Source organism: Labrus mixtus, chromosome 20 (genome assembly GCF_963584025.1).
Source record: "Labrus mixtus chromosome 20, fLabMix1.1, whole genome shotgun sequence".
Taxonomy (NCBI): domain Eukaryota; kingdom Metazoa; phylum Chordata; class Actinopteri; order Labriformes; family Labridae; genus Labrus; species Labrus mixtus.
In genome coordinates, this window is record NC_083631.1 from 733,994 (window position 1) to 759,686 (window position 25,693).

The window sequence follows — 25,693 nt, forward strand, 5'->3', positions numbered from 1 at the left end:
TGCATATGAAACAAAAATCCATTTGAGCTTTTTTTGTTTTTAAACCAAAAGAAAGTCCTCCTCTAAATTAATTAGATTTCAATTCACAAAATATGTTAATAGAGCACCAAATCACAACAAAAGTTATCTCATGAAACTTTATGATTACAGCAGGTCTAGACGAAACCCCTAATATTATTGACAGAGACCCGACTTAATAAATGGATTGGCAACAGCGGCAAGGAAAACTTATTTTATAGGCTGAGACCTCATGCAGAACCAGATGTGTGTGTGTGAAAGGCAAGTTCCTAAAAATATCAGTTCCCTAATAGGCTAAATATATCTAGCAAATATTATAAGTTCATGGAAAAATCTATGACGTACTTAAGTTAATTTAGATAGGAAACATACACAAGTTCTGCATAACCACATTAAAGTACTGCAGCCTCACAAGTGTTTGACCTCTACTCTGAGTGTACTCTTACAACACTCTACTTTCGCCAAATAATAGATCATCCTTTTAATATCTTGTTTTTTAAATAAACTTTAAAAAAGTTTATCTCATAACAACTTCAAACTAATGTTTCTTAAATCGTGGATATACATCTTTATTTTAAAACATCACAACTTGAACTTATATTCTATATATACTTTGCGTTGTCTTTTTATGTGATCTTTTTTTTCCCTTGGAAAAAATATAGCTGTATTTATCTAACAGACTTTTTTCTAATAATCTTTAAGCCTGTTATTCTTTTTTATCTTACACTAATTGTTGGGCAGTGTACATGTGAAGGGAGTGTTTAAAACTCGTAGGCACATTACTAGTAGTATCAGTTGATATTTATTTGAAGTTTTAATTTTAATTTACATTGATGATAGTAATTTACTTTTTAGTATTTTGATGGCGAGATTTAAATCGTATGTGAATTATATTTACAGTGAGGACTAAACATTTAAAGTGTCTCTGCTGGTGTTATGGTTCAATGTGTGACCCTGGTATCTGACGACTTGACTGAGCCATATGCCTCTGAGGTTGTTGACAAAACAGTATTTGTGAATGTTACTTTGTTTGGTTTTCATTAAATACATATCTGATAAGTATATTTTGATTGATAATGAAAAATAATCAAAGAGGCATTCAAGAGAACTTTTTTCATGCAGCTGAAGGCCGCCTGTTACCCGTGTTACTCTTTAAACCGTAACACATGACAGCAATATGTGATGGTATGAGACAAGCTTATCAAAAGTGAAAGTTCTAGTTATGATAAAGATAAATTCCCCTGTTTAAATGAGCTGGATATACCGTACATTGAGTTGTTAAACCAGTAGATGTTTTAAAGTCCCGTGATGCTCTGCTGATGTTGAATTGTGGAGTAAATGGGTGAGTTATCTTAACTCCAAACGCCCCCCTATTTTTGGAACAACTCCTTAAAAAGGAACAAAAAAACCTTTTTAATAGCTAAATAAATTCTTAGTGCAATAAAGATATAATCTGCTCTTATATACAACAAGAAACCCCCAAGCCATTTATTAACAGAGAGATTAGAGTCAAAATAAATACAACGTTGGAAGGAAGTCTCTCTGATGACTATTTCTTTCTACGTGTAACGTAAGGATTTTTCATTTACATTTTATCATCTGATTTTGTGCATTTTTGTTATTCTTATGAATGCATAGCCAATTTCTGACGTCGTTACATGTCAAGACTTTTCTTGTACAGCTACGAGGACATTTGACAGCAGGACATCCCAGGATAGTTTACCCATGATCAGACCATAATGGAATTTCTTATACAACTGCTTATTTCACTAGCATGTATAATAAAAAAGTCTGATGCCAATCCAGTTTTGAATTGAAGTAATACTCCCACGGCCATTTTTTTGCAAGAAGGTAAAAGGCATTCTTGAAGTATCCCAATTCAAATACCTTTGACATCTTTTGATTTGAGTCAGTGGGACAAAGACAACCCAAATATTGCCCATAAGCTTTGTCAGAAACTTTAAAACTGGAAGAGTTGAATTCAGAATCTTGCAGAAACCCCTATATCCCTCTCTGATCCATCTTGGTCTTCAGAGTGCTTCTTGTCAGAGATCACATCAGTCTCCACTTGTGTTTGCACCTGCACAGATAACTCCGGTGCAACATAACTTGCCGTGTGTGAGTTTTCCTCAGATGCAGGTGGAGATAACGGTTGGTTGATTATTAAGCTTGGTGTGGTACTCCCCTCCCTTGTTGTCTCCTTGGCTTGTTTGATGGAGTTTGTTTCACTAAAGGAGTCCAAGCCTGCCCCTGAGCGCCGGAATAACCTCTGACCTGTGAATGAAAAGTTCCCCAAGTGCATTAGATTTAATTGACAATACATTTTCTGAATTCTTTGTGCGTCACTATGAAAAAGAAAGAAAATGCTTGGAGAATACAGAGAAAAAAATGTTTTCTTTTTTAATGCCCCCTTAATAAGAGAACTTTCAACAGCTTTTCAAGAACTATAGGCACTAGAAAGGAAAATATTCTTGATATAAGAAGAGTCAAGAAAGAACAGGTGATTGCTCTGCTTTGTAAAAATGTGAGATTTGCTTTAGAAATAATTGGATTCTCTCTAGAACATGTGTTGTGAGCTCTGATCAAACCATGTGTCCAAAAGATAAAGGTTAATATACTGTACTTAATTAAATAACAATGACATTATACATATTTTACTTTGCATTAAGGACTTGGGTAACACTTTACAATATGGTACACAAATTTTGCATTATTAATGGGCGACGAATGAGGAACTAACTATTAGTTAAAATGTATTTAACAGGTAGAAAAGGTACACAGATTTTTCCAGAAAAACTCAGGGGGCTGTATATGTGAACGCGAACAGACATTTCACCTGCCAGACCCCTAGTATTTTTTCCGCAGGAAGTCCGAGTGAGCTGATGTGAGAACGCAACTGCATATTCTCCCGGAGAATTCAGCTAGAGCCAATAGGACCCAAATGATGTTTATATACTGTGACCGCTGCACGGTGTAAAGAGTGTCTGCACACGACCACTATGATCTCTGTGCACGTAATTTTCTGTTCGCCAGTATGTTGTTCGCCGCTCTTTTGTTGATGTCATTCCGTTGGAATATATTGATATAAAGGCAAATATTGTCATTATAGCGTCGTGTAGGGGACTCTGTTGCTTAGTCCGCTACTTCAGCGTTGTTTTTTTACATCACATCTTACCTCCCGTCTGACAGGGATAGTATCCAGCTATGAGGAGTATATGTGAACAGCCAGGTTGGGAGAATCTCTGTAGCAGTCCTCCTGTAATTACCTAGATACTATCCGGAGTACACATGTGAAAATGGCTTTAGAGAGTCGCTCCAGACGCAAGAATGTGAGAATGTATGGGTTGCGGAGAAAGAATCACCAACGATGGTGACATTCGTGGAAAATCTGCTTTGAGAGGGTCTTGGTCTATCCAAGGACGTGCCCGATTTGTAGATAGAAAGAGCACACTGTTCAGAGGGGGCCACTGCTGCCAGAAGCACACCGAGAAGCGTGCAGCGAGCCCTCTGGCAAGTAATGGGAGCAGAAAAATGTTTGACGCCGAGAATATCTGGTATGATCCGCTCCAAAAAACAGCTGCGTCGCAGCCTTCCGCTTTCTCAGTGAGATTGAGTATGCAAATATTATTACGCCTGCCCCTGTTCTCCAGGTCGTCCACTCTGTCTTTGAGAGATTGGACCTCTTTCTCCGACTTCACGATGTGCTTGGTGGTGTCTTTAATGTTGACCTCATTTGCTCTCAACTTGGTCAGCTAGTGTCGACAGCAATGTTTACATTTTAGAAAGTGAGGACTGAATGGAAGTTGTTTTGGTGTCTATTTGTCTTGAAATTTCTTCTTTCCTTACTTTCCCGAATGGCCGGCATAACTGCGCCCAGAGTGAGGCTTCCTTCTTTAGGGGAGCCGGTCGCCATTTTGGTTGCAAGCGTAGGTCTGGTTGTCAGCAATGGAGTATCCTTAATACCCTTGAAGTTGTACTGTGCCATGTACCATGTCAAAGAGGAAATTATCTCAGAGGTTTTAACAATGTGGTTTTGAGAAATATATTAGAAAATATAGGCGTTTGTTGAGATGCACCCACGGGGCTCACACTTGCATAACCTTCCTTGTTGGCTACAAACCGGAAGTCCCAAAGAATTAATACTTTGATGCACAAAATAGTAATTGTGGATGTGCGGAGAGAGGTGAATTCGAATGGACGAGATTATACACACTATTCGTCTGCTCACAAAGTTTATTCTTGGATAGACTAATTCTTTAGATTTAAAAAAGACCTTTACAGATTACATAAACGTGGGATGGGTCCCAGCAGTCTTTCCGACCATAGTCCTGTCTACATGTTGATAATAGGACTAGGTCTTCTCTCTTGAGGTTGAACTCTAACATTTTAAATAACCCAGTTTATTAGAGGCAAAAAAATAGCTATCTCCTCCTATGAAAAGAAAATTAGACAATGAAAACTCAGAGGCTTAGAGGATGAACTGAAGGAACGCCAAAAAGAACATTCAGAAACCCTCAAGAATGACACCAAATCCAAAATAATACAATTAAAAAAGAAATAGATTAAATAAATACGCATGAAATACAAAAAAAGCTACTTATTTTTTACAAAACAACAATATTACGAGACAGGGGGGAAATCACTGAAGCTCTTATCCTACAAAAACAACAAGCTGATAGAATTATACACAAAATAGGAAACCCTACAAAAAATGTAATAGAAACCGGTCCCAAGATAATTCAACAATGCTTCGAAAAAATATTACGAAGCACTATACTCCCTATCACATATGAACGATGGGCACAAGATTGATGCTTTAATATGTTCAATATACTTAGAGACGGTCACAAATTAACAAAATGATAAATTAATAAATATAACAAAATAAGTAATAATATCGGCAATTGGCACACTAAAGGGGTGGGGAATCCCCAGGGACAGATGGTTTCAACTCAGAATGGTATAAAACAATGCAAGACCAATTCGTTCTGACACTATTGAAAATGTTTAACTGGGTGCTGGAAAAGAAAACCATCCCCCCTCATGAAGAGATGCAATGCAGTAATATTCATCAAAATGGGTAGTTACTCAGAACTGAATCATCCTTAATTACCTACTTTCTTTGGAGACCAGTTTATATTGTCGTTCAACTGTGAAAAAACTTTTATTTTTAAATACCAAAATGCTGTACTAAATAATAGAGAATAACTTTTAAAAATTATAGTTATAGAGGATGATTAACAACACATCAGGTTACATGCTCATGTTTTTTTTTAATGGAGAAAAAAAATTGCCAACAGTTGAAAGAATTACATGGGAAATGGTAAATGGACTTGAGTTTATAGCGCTCTTCTAGTCTTCTGACAACTCAAAGCTCATTTACACCGCACACCTACTCATTAACACCCATTTACACACTGATGGCAGTGGCTGCTATGTAAAGTGACGATTGTAACTAATCCCCCACTTAACCCTGAATTGCTACCTCTGCTCCGTCAGCGGCAGCAATTCAGGGTTAAGTGTCTTGCCCAAGGACACATCAGACACTAGTGATGTGAAAAGCAGTTTGCAATGTACTGAATCAGTAGAATCAGTTCAGTAAAGTGATTCGTTCAAAGGATTCATTCACAGAATCTTTCAGTGCTTCACCGCAGCTCTTCCTGCGAATCAGAACTTAACAAGCTGAAACACGGCCGGACGTTCAGTTCTGCTCGCGATCGTACTGAGAACGGCTGGTGGTGAATAATGAACCAATGAGCTGAGAATTTAGTTGGATAAAGCTACAGTTTGCAAACTGAAAGCTGCTAAAACAATCATATATATATTTCCCCGACCGTTCTGTTCAGCACGTTCAGTATACGAATCACTCACTGACTGAGCGGGAGAGAGAGACTCAGGGCGTGCTCAGGTGACAAACAGGCGGACTAGAGAGAGAGAGAGAGAGAGAAAGTCGAGTCCGCCTCTGCACATTGGTGAACAACACAGAGAGCATAACGGCTACTTTACTGACTTTTGCGACATAGCCATAAATAAATTAAAAAATTAAATAGACGCGTGGGCGAGTCCGCAGCCGCACATTGGAGAACAGCACAGAGAACATGACAGTTATTTTGTGGCCTATATTGAGTCATTTTAGTCGGATACAGACATGAAACTTTGGATTTCTCCATAATGAAGGCTGTCAGCGTTGTGTACCCGCATGCTTGTGCATGAAGTGTACCGTGCTGAAGCACACCTCTCCGAAGTGTGCCAAAGCCAAGGAAGTATACCGTGCCTGGGCACAGAGCGTTCACACTGGCCAAACAAACTGAACTTTAGGGTTGAAGCGTGCTTGGCCACGGTACGGATGGCCAGTGTGACCGCGTCCTCACTGACTGATGCCGCGGGAGAGAGAGAATCAGGACTCCTGCAGTACTACAGTTCAGTTAACGTGCGAGACTGCGAGTCACCAACCCCAGTCACACACACACACTGTACTGACTGAAACATGATCGAATTGAGACTGTTGTTAGTGGATGTTAAAACAGTCAGCTGAGTGAAATTAAGCTGATCTAATCTGGTTTATATATGTCCTCATGCTCATCTTTGTGAAGGCTAATGCCATGGCTTTAAGATCATGTACATATAAAAGTGAGGAAACCAGATTTCTGCCCAAATGTAAATGTCCTAAATTTAAACAGATTTGTTTTCGTCGTGTCCCCCACTGAAGGCAGTGGTATCTTTTAATGTTTGGCCACTCTGTCCCACTGATGGGGTGTGATGAAGAGGAAAAGTGATGTCAATACATGCCTTCTATTGTGAAACCATATGTTCTCATCAGAGAACATAGAGAACAAGTTAACCCAGTGGTTCCCAAAGGGCGCAATGACAGGGGGGGGGCACGAAAAGTTTTGGGGGAAAAGACGAATTCCAATTTCCAAACAATGCACTACAGTTAGCGCAACCAGCAAAGCATGGCAAATATTGAGAGAGGACCTCCAGCAAAACGTAAAGCTGACAATGAATCTTCATCAGATAGCACATCAAAATCAAAGACAAGAAAGTATGACGAGTCATATCTCGGCTTCACCTGTACAACGGTGGGTAACGAAGAGAGACCACAGTGTGTGTTGTGCTTCAAAGTATTAGCATCTGACAGCATGAAGCCGAACAAGTTAAAACCCCATCTAGAAACAACCCATCCCACACACACACAGAAGCCTGTTGAGTTCTTCTAAAAGAAACGTCTCAGCTGTCATCAGCAGAGCACCTTTACCAAAGCAGCCGTTTTGCCGTCAAATGCTCAACTGGCGTCATATAAAGTGGCATATAGAGTTGCTAAGTGTAAAAAGCCACACACCATCGCTGAGGAATTAGTACTGCCCGCCACTGTTGATATGGTCTCTACTATGATTGATGAAGCAACAGCCAGTAAATTAAAAACTATCCCTCTGTCAAACAATACTATTGCAAGATGTATTTATGACATGTCAAAGGACATCGAGGAGCAGCTTAATGACAAGATACGGGACAAACGTTTTGCCCTGCAGATGGATGAAGCGACCGACCGCAACAAGGACTGCTTATTAATAACTTATGTCAGATTCATCGACGCTGATGATCTGAGGGAGGATTTGCTTTTTTGTAAACGTGTGATGAATAGAGCCACTGCAACTGAGCTGTTTAATATCATCGACACTTACTTGAAAGAGGCTGATCTGACATGGAACGACTGTGTGGGCATCTGCACAGATGGGGCCCAGGTAATGGCAGGGAAACGGGGAGGGCTGCAGGCGCTCATCAAGCGCGTCTCCCCCGACGTGCAGTGGACGCACTGCATGATCCACAGAGAAGCGCTCGCTTCTAAACAGCTGAGTCCTGAGCTTAATGATGTGATGACAGATATTATTGCCACGGTAAACTTCATAAAGACTAGACCCGTCAAAGCCCAAATTTTTTCTGCACTGTGCAAGGAGATGGGCTCTGGTCACACTGCTTTATTGTTCCACAGTGAGTCCCGGTGCCTGTCACGTGGAAAGGTTTTGTCCAGGGTGTTTGAACTACGGGATGAGATCAGAATCTTCTTGGAGAAAGAGGGGAATGAACTTGCCCACAAGTTTAAAACAACAACTTTCTCATGAAACTTGCATATCTCAGAGACATATTTCAAAAACTCAATGAACTAAATCTGCAGATGCAGGGCACCAAGACACACCTCCCACAGGTGGCAGATGAAATTACATCTTTCACAAGAAAACTGGAGATGTGGGAGCAGTGAGTTACAGATGGGAATATAGACTCATTTGAAAGCCTGAAATAATTTATTGAGGTGAACAAGCTGCAGAACACAGTGATCCAATGTGTAAAAAGCCACATCTCTGCCCTTCAAACACACTTCCAAAGGTATTTCCCACTGCAAGATTCTGCAAAATATGGCTGGATCCGAGACCCTTTCAGTGCAACCCCAGCTGATGACTTCAGCACTGCAGAGGAGGAACAGTTCATCAATGTCACCTCAGACTCAACACTGCGGCTGCAGTTCAAGACCAAGACATTGTCTGCATTTTGGATTGGAGTAGGAAACGAGTACCCACTGCTTGGCAGTGCCCTGACCACACTTCTTCCATTTGCCACATCCTACCTATGTGAGATTGTTTTTTCAGCAGTTGCATCAATCAAGACAAAATACAGATCAAAGCTAGACATTGAAAATGAACTGAGAGTGTCTGTCTCACAGCTGCAGCCCAGGCTGGAGAAGATCTGTAGCACAAAACAAGCACACACAAGTCACTGAAATTCTTGCAGGACCGGGAGAATGGAGCTTGAAAGAAGATTTTCATTAAGTTTCTCAGAAGGAGCTGTTTACTTTCAGAGAGTCAAGAAATTGTTAAAAACGATTATTACTGTTGCATCTTAAAAAAGTGTTCAGTTGAATGTTGCAGTTATACTCTTTATTGCTACTTTAGAATTGGCTTGATATTTTTGTTTAAGTTTAATCTTCACACGTTGATGCTGCCATTCTTTTTCTGTTTTGGCAAATCTCAGATAAATTCTAAAAATACAGATATTTGACTATAAAGGATGTTATTGTCAGTATTTTTTGTATACACACACACATATATATATATATACACACAAAATGTATTCGGTAACGTGTGGGGGGGCCCAAAGCCATTTTTATGTTCAAGGGGGGGCCTGGCAAAAAAAGTTTGGGAACCACTGAGTTAACCGAATATTTTCCGTCTTTGACTGAACTTTTTTAACAATGACAGAAAAATCTGAAGGCTGTCTGTAGTTTAGACGGATTAGAATCACCGGGTATCCACCAAACATTAACCACGTGTTGGGCCACGCAGGCTTAGGACAGTCAAACAATGGACTTGGGCCTGCACCTCATTTGAGTTATTCACTGAGATCGCAAAGAGGCCTAAAAGGACTCTTAATCCCAGAATCCCCTGCGGTACTTCACCCCTATGCGTGAAGTAAGGGGGGACCAGAACCTCTCTCTCCTCATTGGAGGGGACCTGAGGTAGACCCCCCATGGAGCAGGACAGGCTACAAAGCTCCAAGACTTCCATTGCTCTCTCTCTTTCCACACGCTGACTTCAAGTGTTCGGAGACACAAGCTCACCTCCTGTTTCCTGCAACAATCTTCCTTTGTTTTAAATTTTGGCGCGCAGATAATCCACGGCCGGCAGTGTTCTAAATTCCGAGCTCGGATTGTCAAGTGAATGCATCTCAGTTTCTCGGAGCACGTCAGACTATAACAGATTATCAGAAAGATAACGGTCTTATTCCGTCCTGCAACGAAAGGACATCAACGGACATCTTTCCACTCGACGGAGAACCAACGAAGCCGCTCTTGCAGTAAGGGACCCTCGCCACCATCAGACGCCTCTGCACCAGGACGGACAGAAGATCTGTTATATCACCGGACTCTTTTTCCCTTCACCAATCAAAGTGATTCACAAGTGAGGCTTAATTAGGTCTGGGCAGAATTAGCTTTAGAGAGTGTTTTTAACAATTGTTTGATTGATGCAGAAGCTGTAATTTTTATCTTTGTTGGACCGCCGCGTCCTGAGTTTTACCTGTTTAAAACTCTTGTTGTTCCCGTTTCGGACCGCTGCATTCTATATGTGTTTAGCGCAGGGGTGGGTAAACTTTTTGACTCGCGGGCCACAATGGGTTCTAAAATTTGACAGAGGGGCCGGGCCAGGAACAGATGGATGGAGTGTTTGTGTGAACTAATATAAATAACATGTAAAAGCCATTACATGAAAGGATTTGGCCTTTAACAGCTAGCAAAGCATGAATATGCAAGGCTCATTGTACAAATTGATTTCCAAATGCATTCATTTAATTAATTTAAATTTTGATAAACACAGTAGAGAAACTCACGTTCAGTTTCGGTGGGAACAGTGTTGTTGATCTCCCTTTTTTGCCAGTGCTTTAAAGTCTGGAGTTAGTTTTGTAGTGGCAATTCTCAGGATAGAGCCGAGGTGTTGGTCAGTTAACTTGGATCTGTGAGGGGCTTTGTTGATGTTCATGACGCTGAATGTCTGCTCGCATACGTAGGTCGAGCCAAACAAAGTCAGCAGCTTCTGTGCCATCCTCCGGAGGTTTGGAAACGTGGCTTCGTTAAGTGAAGCATAAAAGTCATTCAGTTTAAGAGAGTTGAACTTCTCCTTTAAGACGGAGTCAGACTGAAGATCGATCAGTTCCAATTGCAGCTCCTGTGGTGCTGTTTCAGGGTCTTCTGACAGGGGACAGGACACCAGCTGAAGTGACTTTTCAATGTTTTCAAAATCAGAAAACCGACGGCAGAATTCTCCGTGCAGGTCATCAAGGGATTTGCTGTATTTCTTTGCATTTCGCGTCGCCTCTTTCTGCATGGCAAGTGTGGGGAAATGAGCGAAAGATTTGTTTGCAATTTGTCTGGAGAATAAAGTTAGCTTGGATATGAAAGCCTGTAACATTTTTGTACATGTCGTGCACAAACTGATCTTTCCCCTGTAGTTTCACATTCATTCATGTGTGAAAATATGTCCACAGCAAATGCAAAGTCACAAAGCCAGTTCTTGTCGCTTAGCTCAGGAAATTTGTCGGATTTCCCCATTAACTCCAAAAATGCGCTGATCTCCTCTTTCAGCTCCCACACTCGTTAAAACACTTTGCCCAAACTTAACCAGTGGACACGAGAGTGGTACAGTAAGTCCTGATGATCCGCATCGGTTTCCTCCAGGAACATAATAAACTGACGATGCTGAAGTCCCCTTGCTCGTATAAAGTTAACAAGTTTTACAACTGGATTCACGACATGATTAAGCTGCAATACAGACTTACACAGAGATTCCTGATGGATGATGCAGTGAAGGAAAATAACATCCTGGTCAGGGTTTTCCTCTTTCACTTTATCCTGGATTCTTTTCAGCAGCCCAACATGTTTTCCAGTTAAATTTGGCGATCCATCCGTTGTGACATTGGCAAGTTTACTCCAAGGTAGCTTCATTCTCTCGATGACAGCAGACACCTGGTTATACAAGTCCTCTCCTCGCGTTTTTCCTTTCAGGGACTTTTCCATGGTCAAAAACTCCTCCGTTATCTCAAAACGGTCATTAATCCCTTGGATAAAAATGAGGAGCTGAGCAGTGTCTTTCACGTCATTACTTTCATCCAGCGCTAGTGAATATAACTTAAAGGACTCAGCCTTTTTGTTTAATTCACTGGCTATATCTTCGTCAATCAGTTCCACACGGCGAGTCACAGTCCTGCATGATAAACTGATTTTTTCAAACTGGCCTTGGCTCTCCGGACACAAGAGACCTGCTGTCTCTATCATGCATTCTTTTAAAAACTCGCCTTCGGAGAAAGGCTTGCTAGCCTTTGCTAAATTGAATGCCAGCAAAAAACTTGCCTTGGTAGTTGACTCTTGAATCGCAGTTTGTTGGTGAAAAAAATGTTGCTGAGTCTGTAAATTAGCCTTCAACCTCTGAGCCGCAGCCGCCCGTTCTTGCGTGGACTGCTTGCTAGCGTAGTTAGCATGCTTCGTAGCAAAGTGACGGCTGATAATGTACTCTTTGAAAACTGCGACAGTTTCTTGGCATATCAGGCATACAGCCTTTGATCGGACTTCAGTGAAAAAATATTTAGTTGTCCACTCCGTATTAAACACTCAGCATTCACTGTCCACTTTTCTTTTCTTTGATCCGCTCATTTTTACAGAAGGGCTCATACGGGTTCATAGGGCAAAGCGAAAAAGTGAAGAAGGGAGTAATACACCACACTCTGAAGTGCGCCATCTATTGGGGAAACGCGGGCATTACAGGGGAAAACGAACAAGGTTTAATTATAATAAAATTTTATTTAATAATAATATAATTTGGACAAGTTCGGCGGGCCGGATTAAAAAGCCCAAAACCGTATATGGCCCTCGGGCCGTAGTTTGCCCATGCCTGGTTTAGCGTGCACGCACGCACGCACGCACGCACGCACGCACACACACACACACACACACACACAAGCCTTGCTTGATAATGTTTGTTGCTTAGATTAGTTTATGATAGTTATTTGTTTGATTAAGTTCATTGACTTTTATTGATGTTGCTTTGTTTAAATAAATTCTGTTATAATTTTAAGAGAGCAGTGGTTTGTGATTACTGGTGTATTTGCATTGTGATATAAGCTGGGTGTGAAGGCTTTGTGTACGGATTCACGCCTTCAATTTATTAAATATAGTTATTAATTATTAGTAATATTAGTAATTAAATAACTAATTTGAGACTGATTTGAGTGATATTTTGGTACAGTACAGGGTGGTGCCCCAAAACGAGATTAAACATAGTTTAATGATATTTTATTTATATTATTAATAATTAAATATAATTGTGAAAGAATATAACCAAAGTTGACTTGATACAACCCCAACACATGTTAAGCACCTGCAGTAGACTCCAAGTCCAGTTGGTGGTGAGTGTGCATAATTAATTACTTATCGTTACTTACGTTTTGTCCTGTAGGCTATCTGACCTCATGTGAATGACATCGTTGTCTAGCTGGTGGTTGTTTTCATAGCAGGGTTAAGCTATGTAGCTGGTGTGCTTCGGGACGTTACAGTTCATGCACGAGGATAAACAATGTTCACAGCCTTTTATCAGGAAAAATGCCGGAGTGTAATGACTGTATCTGACTGAAATAACTCAAAATAAGCCTATAAGAAATATCCGTGCTCAGGCCCGGTTAGTCCTGGAGCAAAGCGAGTGCCGGCCAGCGGCGGAATGGGGAGGGGGGACAATCGTGCTCAACCATGGTATGGGACAACTTTGCTAGTGTGAGTGCGCCCTAAAATTGTTTTGCAAATTAAACGTTTGATCGACTTGTTTCTATAATCAAATGCTATAATAAATAGTTAATAAATAATAGGCAATGTCTCACTATCATAAAAAATGCAAAAGAAATGCAAATGACAGATCATTATAGATTATGACAGAAATTTTACGACCCTGTCCATCAAAATGACAGACAATAACAAAGACTAGCGCAACCTCTGGTTCTCATATTTTGAGGACATTTTGAATAAACAGTTTTGCGTAAATCACAGTCTTTTTGGCTCCACTTTAAATTTTTCAGTAATTTAGGTAGAGTGATGCAAAATATCACATTGACCCATGTATCCTGAATCCTTGAATTTATCTGTGTCCTTGATGATGTAATTCCAAATGGACAGCATAAATGGCTGTTCACACCTGGAATTAATATGCATCTTAAATGTGTTCTGGGTGACTACTTGTAATCGGATATTACTTTGCATTTCTATATGCAAATAAACATGTAGCCCTGACCATTTTCCTCACAATACAGTAATGAGGTTTGTCAGCGAGTGTCCACATTCAACACGCATCCAGGTTATAAATATTTGTTCCCTCACTGGGCTGCATTATGATAAACTTTGATGGTACTTTGATTCGGTCTATCAAATCCCACTCATGTAATTCCAAGCACATGGAGTCACAGTCTGTGTTACAGTGGACTGTACTCTGAAATGTCATTTTCAATAAAGAACATTTCAGTCCAAGAGTTATCTCACCCTCTTCCTTTGCTCCCAGCATAATTCAGTCATGAAATGTACTGTCAATGAATTGATCAATACAAGACACAGTTTGAATTTAATACATTTTGGGAATGAATGTATCCTGGGTGGTTTTACACTTGTAATCAATGCTGTCCACTTGTGCTCAGATAATTATTACGCATTATATTCCAATGTAAATAGCCTCCAAGACAATCCTACCTGGAAGTTTCTTCAATGAAGAATTGGCAGGGTCCTGCAGGGATGGCTTGCCTGTCTGGACTTTGGTGGAGTAAGTCATCTCAGTGGAGTCCAAGGAACCTGTTGACAGATACCACCCACATGCATATGTAATGCACAAATACTAGCAAATATTTACATACTCTGATACTCTTCTTACAATTTGAATAACAAACAAGAGCAGTCCAAAAAGCATTGCAGAAGCAAGTTAACCTGAAGGTAATTGGTTGCATCTGACTGGATGTTTCGGAGCAAAGCACTCAAACCTCAATGATACTGGGGAAAAAAAGGCAGTGCAATATCTTTTCTGTCTTGAGTTTATATGGACAATGTTGACAATTCCCTATTAAATCATAACTTAAATATTTTTGACTTTATGTCCATTCGGCCTGCATGAATACTGAAAAACATTTGATTTGCATTAATATTGTTCAATATTGTGATGATAATATGAAATGCAGTAACTAAAATTATACGAAGAACACCTTTTGGCATTTATTTATAGTTATATGCAACATGCAGCATTTAAAAAAAATCCGAAAAGCTTTGTTTCACCACTAGGTTGGCACCAGTTAATCTAAGAGTAACTGATGGCTAGCATGAGCTTAAATAAAATGTACACATGCTGAGTGAGAAAGCATTGCTATAAAATAATATAAATTACAGATTAAATGCGATATATTCAAACTTATTGCAGTTTATTGTGCAGCCCTACCTCAAACCTCACATTTTTATTTGTAAATAATATTTATATAGTTGAATATCCCCCTTTCAGCTCACCAGACAAGAATGGCATTTTTGCTATACAAACTTTATTTGTAAGAACAAAATAAAGTGACTTTGGAGCTGCCATAATTATGAAAAAATAGTTCTGACTTCTGAGTCACAAATAAATCCCAAATTGAAAAAGGTATTAACAGAAGATGTTTTAGTTTGAAAAAACAACAACTCCAACTTGGAACAGAATAATACTAGTAGCATTTAGACTCTTATGTCTTTCAACGAAAATAACTGTAATCTGAAATAAAATCAATAAAACAATGAATAAATTCCCCCATCGACATACACCCCTCTGCTCTTCAAAAGTCCACACCAGCCTGCCCCGCATCTTTCTGTTTCACCCTAACTGTGTTTTTCTGGTGACTTACTAAAACAGCAGCAAAATCTCCCTAAAATATAACTTGCATCTTACGTTCTTGGATTTCTGAGCCCCAATCATTTCTTCAGGCAAGGTCAAGCCACCACTTATTTGAGCTGCTTGTTCCTTGGATCATTTTGTCCACTCCTCAATTATACCAGGAACATTCGTTGATGTTGAGATTGCTCCTTGCTGATTCCTTGAGGCCAACCGAAAGTCCTTCTCCAAAGCCTCCCCGAACTCCTCCCACACCCGGGTTTTTGCTTCCGCAACCACTGAAGCCACACCCCTCCGATACCTGTCAGCTGCTTCCAGAGACCCCAGGGCTAACCAAGCCCAAAAGGCCTCCTTCTTCAGCCTGACGGCTTCCTTCACCACTGGTGTCCACCAGCGGGTTTCTGAGGTTGCCGCCACGACAGGCACCGACGGTCTTCTAGCCGCAACTCCTAGCAGCAGCTTCTACAATGGAGGCTTTGAACATGGACCACTCGGACTCCATGTCCCCAACCTCCCCCGGGATGAGGGAGAAGTTCTTCTGGAGGTGGGAGTTGAAGACCCCACGGACAGGGGCCTCTGCCAGACATTCCCAGTTCACCTGCACTACACGTTTGGGTTTGCCAGGTCTGTCCGGCAGCCTTCCCCGCCATCTGATCCAACTCACCACCAGGTAGTGATCAGTTGACAGCTCTGCTCCTCTCTTTATCTGAGTGTCCAAAACATACGGCCGCAGATCTGACGAAACAACTACTAAGTCGATCATCGATCTTTGGCCTAGGGTGTTCTGGTACCAGGTACACTTATGAACATCCCTATGCTTGAACATGGTGTTTGTTATAGCCAATCCATTACTAGCACAGAAGTCCAACAACAAAACACCATTTGGGTTCAGATCGGGCAGGCCGTTCCTCCCAACCACTCCCCTCCAGGTGTCCCCGCCGTCGCCCACGTGAGCGTTTAAGTCCCCCAGTAGAACTACAGAGTCCCCAGGCGGAACCCCTTTCAGGACCCCACCCAGAGACTCCAAGAAGGCCGTGTACTCTGAGCTGCTGTTAGGTGCATATGCACATACAACAGTCAGAGCAACCTGCAGTCGCAGAGAGGCGACCCTCTCGTTCACCGGGGAAAACTCCAACAGAGCGGCGCTCAGCCGGGGGCTAATGAGTATCCCCACACCCGCTTGGCGCCTCTCACCTCGGGCAACTCCAGAGAAAGAGAGAGTCCAGCCCCTCTCCAGGAGTTTGGTTCCAGAACCGACGCTGTGCGTAGAGGCGAGCCCAACTATGTCTAGCTGGTAGCGCTCCACCTCCCGCACCAGCTCTGGCTGCTTCCCTGCCAGAGAGGTGACGTTCCACGTCCTTAGAGCCAGTCTGCGCTGCCGGGAATCAGAATGCCCAGGTCTCCGCCTACGCCTGCCACCCGGCTCTGCATGCACCCTTCCCCCATGCCTCTCCCTGCGGGTGGTGGGCCTACAGGGCAGTAGCTCCATGTGGTTGTTTCGGGCTGAGCCTGACCGGGCCCCATGGAGGAAAGCCCGGCCACCAGACGCTCGCCTTCGAGCTCCCCCCTGGGTCTGGCTCCAGGGGAGTGCCCTGGTTTCCCTCTTCTGGGCGAGGTGGCTTGCTCCAATGTATGCCTCTTCATAGGGGTATTTGTTGGACCACTTTGCCTTGGGAGACCCTACCCTATGTTAGAATTAAAGTTTCTAAATTTCACACTTTGCATTGAAGTGTTCTTAAGCACTCAATATACATACACATCGATGTGTTAGCACCGTTTACAAATTAGTTCCCAGGACTGGTAACAAAGAACAACCCTGTTAGAGGCCAACATCCACTGAATACCAATGAGACATTGGACCAAAGATGCAGACACCTCTCTCCATTTAGTTTTAAATCTTATCTACACCTGGGATCCTGCCCTTAAGGCATTATTGTTAATAAAAAAAAAAACCTGGATCCCAGAACTCTGTTTCCTAGTGTCACAGCTCCAGACTAGACTGATCTCTTCTGCCATTCCCCCAGTGTCTCACACTCAAGTGATTACCTGATGTGTCTCACCTGTATCTTGTTGTCTCCACCTCCCTTCAGTATATAGTCTCTGTGTTTCCCTCCCTCACACTCAAAGTCTAAGCTTCCATGTTTTCGACACCCCTCAACTTCAGTTAATCCTTGGTCTCCCCTGGCTGAAACTTAACAACCCTCACATTAATTGGGCCACAGGTCAGATCATTTCCTGGGGGAAGATTGTAAACCGAACTGTTTTTCCCCTGTGACGGCTACAACGGTTAGCGTTACCACTACTGCTACCAGTAATCCTGATCTCACCCAAGTTCCTCCCTGTGTCTATGATTTGAAGGAGGTCTTCAGCAAGTCTCGGGCCAAATCTCTTCCTCCACATAGACCCTACGACTGTGTCATTGACCTGCTCTCTGGGACATCACCTCCGAGAGAACGACTCTACTCTTTATCCGGTTGTTAAACTAAAGCCATGACTGAATACGTGGAGGAGTCTTTGGCCGCAGGGATCATCCGACCCTCCTCGTCCCCTGCTGGCGCTGGGTTTTCTCTGTGGAAAAGAAGGACAACTCACTGCGACCCTGCATTGCTTACAGGGAATTGAATGACATTACCATCCATTATTTCCACTGCTTTTGAACAGTTAAATGGTGCTAAGATTTTCTCTAAATTGGACTTACGCAATGCCTATCACCTTTTTTGTATAAGGGAGGGGGATGAGTGGAAAACTGCCTTTAACACTTCTTCTGGACACTATGAATATTTGGGTTATACCTTTCGGGCTCACCAATGCCCCTGCTGTTTTTCAGACTCTAGTAAATGATGTTCCCAGAGATATGCTTAACCAGTTAGTGTTTGTGTACATGGACAACATTTAGATTTTTTCCCCTGGATGAGATAACCCTGCAACGTTTTCTGGGTTTTGCTTATTTCTATAGGAAGTTTATTCATAACTTTAGTACCTCTCCCCTCCTTGCCCTCACCTTTGTCAGTGCTGTGAGACGACGAAGAAGAGGTAAACGGGCCGGCTCGCTAGTGTGTCTCCGCCAGCGCGGACTACGCATAGCTTCACCAGGCATCTTTCTCTCCAACGTGCGCTCACTGCAACAAACTGGATGAACTTCAGCTACTGATGGGAGGAAACAGAGACTTTTATACATCCTGTGTTTTGTGTTTCATGGAGACGTGTGTAACACATGTAGGATAATGGACTACATAGAGTAAAACAGACGATTAAATTTTGAATTATTATACCCTAATGATTCTGCTTAAGAAATGGTGTGAAGTGGAGTATTTCTATTGTCTATTTTATATTTTATATTTGTTTTAATCAGATGTTCGTTCTTGTGTTTTCACCCAATGGGGACTTTTGAAAAAAAATGGGTGACTGTCATTTCAGCCAATCAGAAGCCACCAACGGCAATTAGTCCTGCCCACCTGTTCAGGTTTGGGGGTAGCAGGGTGCTGTGTCCGTTATGTGTGTACAGAGGGCATAACGTCGGAGCTGAGCTGATTGAAGTGTGAATTAAACGAGGGAACTAGGAGATACATTTGAGGCGGATTCTGCTGAGGATAACAGGTATTGCCGGAGTCGTCGCTTGTTGAAGTGATTGCTCGTGGGTTGGTTCAAATCGGTAGCTGTGTTGACATGTTAGCCCCCGATTGTTAGCGCTAGCTAAAAATGCAAATTTGCTAACATGGAGATTTGATAGAATTTTAATTACGTACTGTTGCAGAGAGGAAGAAACCCTGTGGCATTACTGGGTGCTGCCATATTTTGTGTCCGCTCAGTTCACTCAGAGATCGGTGAGCATGATTATATTTTTTTCAATGAGGGAATTCTCTGTATTTTGCACTTTATGAAGTGACTGATTGTTCTGTTCTGAATTGTTTACATACATTTGATGAAAATATTGTTTAATTATAAGGTTTTCTCAGGGTTTTGAAGTTTATTCTGCACAAAAAGTTATTTCAATGGCAGCTAAATGTTTAAATCCATGATTCGAATTGTTAAATGTATACAGAAAAATTTAACAAGTGATGTTTACAGAAATTTCATGATGTTAAATATAATTAAAAGAGAAAAAGGATTAATATTTGCATATTAATCATACATAGATATTAATCATATTCCTCTGACCGTGTCTTTTGACAGGTCAGGTTTTTGTTTGTTTGTTGGATTGTTCTGGTAACCCGTCCAGTGAAATAGATGGCAAGCCTTCCCAACTGGATCTGAAGAGAGAGACACCTTGTGGTCACTGGACAGGTTCTGCCTCACTTTTTGGTGTGGTAGGCCCAGTTTTCGCTGACACCTTCACACACACAGCCCTACATACAATTACCCTTTTTCCCAACCACTTATACACACACTCTGAATACCCCAGACTTACTTTTTTTTTTCCTTTAACATCCCGGGAACTTTTGGACTGACACTTTTTGACGTTTCTTACATCTAAGACTAGATCTAGACTATCAAGGACGATTCAAAATACCAGCACCTCATTCTGGGGAACTGGGGAACCTGCGTCTGGCCAACAACCTGAACGAGTTCTATTGTCGCTTTGAAAGACAATGGGACAGCCCGGAAACCAACGACTACACTCCACAACTCACCTTTCCCACCACAGCAGGGATTCAGGACCCTCAACGACTGTCCACCCCAACAGCCCTCTCTCCCCAAACCCCAGCGACACCTCTCTCAGTCACTGAAAGAGATGTAAATAAGATCTTTAAGAGACAGAACTCCCGCAAAGCAACTGGACCTGACTCTGTCTCTCCCGCCACCCTGAAGCACTGTGCTGATCAGCTGTCTCCAGTCTTTACAGACATTATCAACAGCTCATTTGAGACATGCCACGTGCCAGCCTGCTTCAAGTCCTCCACCATCATCCCAGTCCCCAAAAAGCCAAGGACCACAGGACTTAATGACTTCAGACCCGTCGATCCTGTTTGTGGATTTCAGTTCTGCTTTCAAAACAATAATCCCGGCTCTACTCCAGGACAAGCTCTCCCAGCTGAACGTGCCTGAGTCCACCTGCGATGGATCACAGACTTCCTGTCTGACAGGAGACAGCAGGTGAAGCTGAGGAAAAATGTCTCGGACAGCAGGACTATCAGCACTGGCTCCCCTCAAGGCTGCATTCTTTGTCCTCTGCTCTTCTCCCGGTACACCAACAGCTGTACCTCCAGTCATCAGTCTGTCAAGCTCCTCAAGTTCGCAGACGACACCAACCTCATTGGACTCATCTCTGGTGAGTCTGCCTACAGGTGGGAGGCTGACCATCTGGTGACCTGGTGCGGTGAAATCAATCTAGAGCATAACGCTCTGAAGACAGTGGAGATGTTTGTGGACTTTAGGAAAAATGCAGCCACCCCCAGCCCCATCACCATTGATGAATCCATAGTGTCTACTGTGGAGTCTTTCCGCTTCCTGGGGACCATCATCACCCAGGACCTCAAGTGGGAGCTGAACATCAGCTCCCTCATCAAGACAGGACAGCAGAGGATGTACTTCCTGCGGCAGCTGAAGAAGTTTAACCTGCCAAAGACCATGATGGTTCACTTCTACACTGCCATCATTGAGTCCATCCTCTTCTCCTCCATCGAAATCTGGTACACTGCAGCCTCAGCAAAGGGCAAGTGCAGGCTGCAGCGCGTCATCCGCTCTGCAGAGAAGGTGACTGGCTGCAATCTACCATCTCTCCACGACCTGTACACCTCCAGGACCCTGAGGCGTGCAGGTAAGATTGTAGCCGACCCCTCTCACACATGGACTGTTTGAGACTCCCCCCTCTGGTAAGAGGCTGTGGTCCATCAAGACCAAAACCTCTCGCCACAAGAACAGTTTCTTCCCCTCTGCTGTCAGCCTGATGAACAATGTCCCTGCCCTCCCCCCTCCCCCTCCTCCCACATAACCCAGACTCTCCTCAGCCCCACAGTCGTCAGCTACATTGCACATTTTGTACATTTTGTGTTTTTTATATATTTTTTTTACATTTTATCTTACATTTTTTAAATTCTATTTTATATATTATTCCGCTTGGAGGATTACAGCCTCCATACATGGGGTACGAGTACTAACCACTGCGCTAGCCAATGACCCCTGTTTCCTTCCAGGGGGTCAGTGTGGACATTGTGGAGGACTACAAGTATTGGGGAGAGTACTTGGATTATAAACTGGACTGGTCAAAGAACACCAAGGCCATCTACAAGAAGGGCCTGAGCTGCCTCTACTTCCTGTGGAGGCTGAGGTCCATCAGCGATGCTGTTGGGTGTTTTGAGTGTGTGATGGCCAGTGCTAGTGAGGAGGATACTGTCAAAGTTTCATGTCATATTGGACATTGTTTCACATTCATGATGTGCTGGTCAGATAAATGAGCACATTTAGTGTTAGACTCATGCCCCCAAAATGCACCACAGAAAGTTATTCCTGCCTGTGGCCATACAATTCTTTAACTCTTCCCTTTGAGAGAGTCATACACTTGGTCTGTAAAATTTCCTGGACTTCTTTAATTACACTCTAAACTGGAAAGTTCTCCATTGTTCAATATTACTACAACTGTGCAATCAGTCTGTAAACTGGTCAATAATTTTCACTGTCTGTATTACTCCATGCAATATCTACACAGTTCAACACTGCTCATGTATATTTGTAAATATTGTAAATATTTTCATACATTAAATTTATTGTGCTTGTATATAGCTTACTATTTATTTGGATACCCTGTGCTTTGGTACTTAGTTCTGCTTATTCTACTTATATTTAAATTGTATTCTATATATATATTTCTATATTTCCTACTTTTATAATTTATATTGTGTTTGAAAGCTAATGTTATCACCAAATTTCCCCCCAGGATTAATAAAGTATTTTTCTATAATATTCCAGAACTTCCTTGAGGCCAACCCAACCTGGTACATGTCTGCTGCTTTTGGTGATTTTACAGTAAATCTCAAATTTGACTTCAATTTTCTGGCTGGTCTGAAACCAAAATGCACGTCTGGTCCATAGACTGTAAATAAACATGGCTGAAACCTGAGCTACTGAAAGGGGCTTTGGAGGCCCGATGATTAAGCTGGAGCAGGTTTTTGCACTTCCACATTAGCTTAATTTTTCAACACTGGAGGTTGGTGCTTGGTGTAGCCTTTTTTAATTAATGTGTAAATCATCTATATTTTGTCACCATTCAGTAACATACCTGCAGCCAGATTGAAGGTCCTGCCTTTTACGGAGCTTTGAACCGGAGCAAACCAGTTTAACATTGAACCAACCAAAGGAAGCTGTCTCATCATGCCCTATATTAAAAGGAGACAAATTAAGTCAAAAACAGATTGGACATTCATGCACTCTCACCAACACTCCATAACACAATTAAGCATGGGTGAGATAGGTGTTGATGGTTGGGAGGGTGTTAAGCAATGAGAGCAAAGGAATATGCAGAGCCTGATTTATACTTTAGTGTTGAATTGGCAATGCATTACCTGTGTTGCTTGACATTCACCCAAAGCAATTGTTGTTGGTTCGCTGGCTTAAATTGCTATCATGTCACAGACCCTATGGTGGACACTGTGCTTGAAGCCAGTTATGAGGCAAGCTTCAAAAGTTGTTCATTTTAAACTGAAGCTAAAACTTAAATGGTGATTGCTGTGTAATATGTATCTACCTTGATCCTGAATGAAAAGGCTTAACTCTGAATCAATTAGCAAATGAAATCATCTTTGTTAGTTCAAAAGTATAAAATTGAATAAACTTTAAAAACACACACAAGCACCTACCTCTTCCATGAGTTTCTCCTCATTGGCCTTTAGCAGCTGCAGCTCTGCCTCAATGATGCCCTTCCTCACCACCTCTGTCATGTTCTCCAACAGCTACAAAGGAAGGAATCAATTATTTTAAGAAATTGAGACAGAGACTACAAGAACACGAAGATCGTAGCGTTCAAGGATGAGATGAAGAAGGTGACTGAACAAAGGTGGAAGATCGCAGAGGGAAAGGAATGCTACAGGAGGAAGCTGGAGAGCCAACTAGAACAACATGTGGGTGGTGTGGAGTGGTATGAGGTTACAATGTTACAATTCACTTAGCAGATGCTTTTATCCAAAGCGACGTACATCAGAGAGTAAGTACAACACTAGTCCATCCAGTCATACACCGCCAGCTGGGGATGGAACCCTCAACCTTTCGGTTGAAAGGCGACGACTCTACCAACTGAACCACAGCCGCAGCTGGTTAATGGAGGTATAACCCTCCATTAACCATAACCGAGTTCAGCCCTACACTGCATAAAGGACGTGCAGCTCAGCTGTTTTGGGTGTAACAGCACAATTTTGCCTGAGCCTAAGCATGGGGATTTTCCCTGAGTCGTTTTCACATATGCACTCCGGATAATATCTACATAATTATAATAACATATAATGAGAATATTTGCCTTTATATCAATCAATCAATCAATCAATTGAAAAGCATTCTATTTGTATAGCGTCAACTCATAACAAGTGTTATCTCCAGACACTTTACAAAAAGCAGGTAAAAGACCTTACTCTTTGTCTGTTAACATTACAAAATTACATTATGTTACAAAAAGCAGATATTGCTATAAAAAATAAAAAATGCGATATTACAAAGACCCGGCCTATCCGTAATGAGCACTTTAGCAAAGCAGCAAAAGTTACAGTGGTGAGAAAAAACTGCCTTATTAAAAGTCAGAAATCTTCGGCCGGATCCCTTGGAAAGGGATAGGGGGAGATAAGGGATAAAATACAGGAAGAAAGATAGGGAGCAACGATCCGGTGGGGAGGGTGGGGTTGTTCTGGCAGGCCGTCAACCAACGATCTCAAGGAGCCTAAGAGAGCTCAAGAGCTCCCAGGAAAATAGGTGGTTAGTGACTGAGATTTACAGATAGATACCTGCAGTAATATGATGTACTGTATATGCACAGTGTGAGAGAGAGACAGAGAAGCTCAAGGTGCCAGTTCCCCCGGTAGTCTAAGCCTATAGCAGCATAACTAAGAGCTGGTCTACACCAGTACCAGCCCTAACTATAAGATTTATCAAAAAGGAAAGTTTTAAGTCTATTCTTAAAAATACAGAGTGTGTCTGCCTCCCAGACCCCGGCTGGAAGATGATTCCAGAGGAGAGGAGCCCGATAACTGAAGGCTTTACCCCCTATAGTACATTTAGAGACTGTAAGTACCACTAGCAGGCCTGCATTCTGGGACCTTAATGTTCTCGAAGGGTAGTACGGCACTAGTAGCTCCTTAAGATAAGATGGTGCCTGGCCATTTAGCTTTGTAAGTGAGAAGAAGGATCTTGAATTCTATTCTAGATTTTATAGGGAGCCAGTGCAGAGAAGCCAACACAGGAGTAATGTGGTCCCTTTTCCTAGTTCTAGTCAGTACACGAGCTGCAGCGTTCTGGACTAGTTGAAGAGTCTTTAGAGACTTACCAGAGCACCCTGACAAAAGAGAGTTACAATAATCCAACCTGGAGGTAACAAATGCATGAACTAGTTTTTCTGCATCATTTTGCGACAGAATATGCCTGATCTTAGATATATTATGAAGGTGAAAATAGGCTGTTCTTGAAATTTGCCTGATGTGAGAGTTAAAGGACGTATCTTGATCAAATAGAACTCCTAGATTCCTAACAGTGGTGCTAGATGCCAGACTGATGTCATTAGGGACAGTCACATCATTAGAAAAAGTCTCTCTGAGGCCTAGCACAATAACTTCAGTCTTGTCTGAGTTAAGTAGCAAAAAAATTCTGGTCATCCAGGTCCTAACCTCCTTAAGGCACGTTTCTAGTTTACATAACTGACTGGTGCCATCGAGCTTCATTGATACGTAAAGCTGAGTATCATCTGCATAACAATGAAACTGTATGGAGTGTTTCCTCATAATGTTTCCCAGAGGAAGCATATATAATGTAAAGAGAATCGGTCCAAGCACTGAACCTTGTTGCACTCCATGGCTAACTTTGGTGTGCATAGAGGACTTATCATTAACATGTACAAACTGAGATCGATCTGATAAGTAGGATTCAAACCAACTTAAAGCAGTCCCTGTAATTCCAAGTAAATGTTCTTGTCTGTGTAATAGGATTTGATGGTCAATAGTGTCAAAAGCAGCACTAAGATCCAACAAGACGAGCACAGAGAGAAGTCCCCTGTCTGAAGCTAGAAGTAGATCGTTTGTAACTTTAACTAGTGCAGTCTCAGTGCTCTAAATCCTGATTTCCGT

At 42.0% G+C, this 25,693-nt stretch overlaps 1 protein-coding gene across 3 annotated transcripts in view; it reads right to left on the reverse strand.

Annotated features, from left to right (window-relative positions):
* Positions 1-217: 217 nt before the first annotated feature.
* pdxdc1 (pyridoxal-dependent decarboxylase domain containing 1) overlaps positions 218-25,693 on the reverse strand; it is a 72,384-nt gene continuing 46,908 nt past the window's right edge. For all 3 annotated transcript variants that reach the window (XM_061026307.1, XM_061026306.1, XM_061026308.1), the window contains 4 exons: positions 23,231-23,323; positions 22,654-22,750; positions 14,285-14,383; positions 218-2,292 (listed from right to left, as the gene is read on the reverse strand). In XM_061026307.1, coding sequence (XP_060882290.1) covers positions 2,000-2,292; positions 14,285-14,383; positions 22,654-22,750; positions 23,231-23,323 — 582 coding nt within the window. In that variant the 3' untranslated portion in view covers positions 218-1,999. The remainder of the gene's footprint in view (positions 2,293-14,284; positions 14,384-22,653; positions 22,751-23,230; positions 23,324-25,693) is intronic.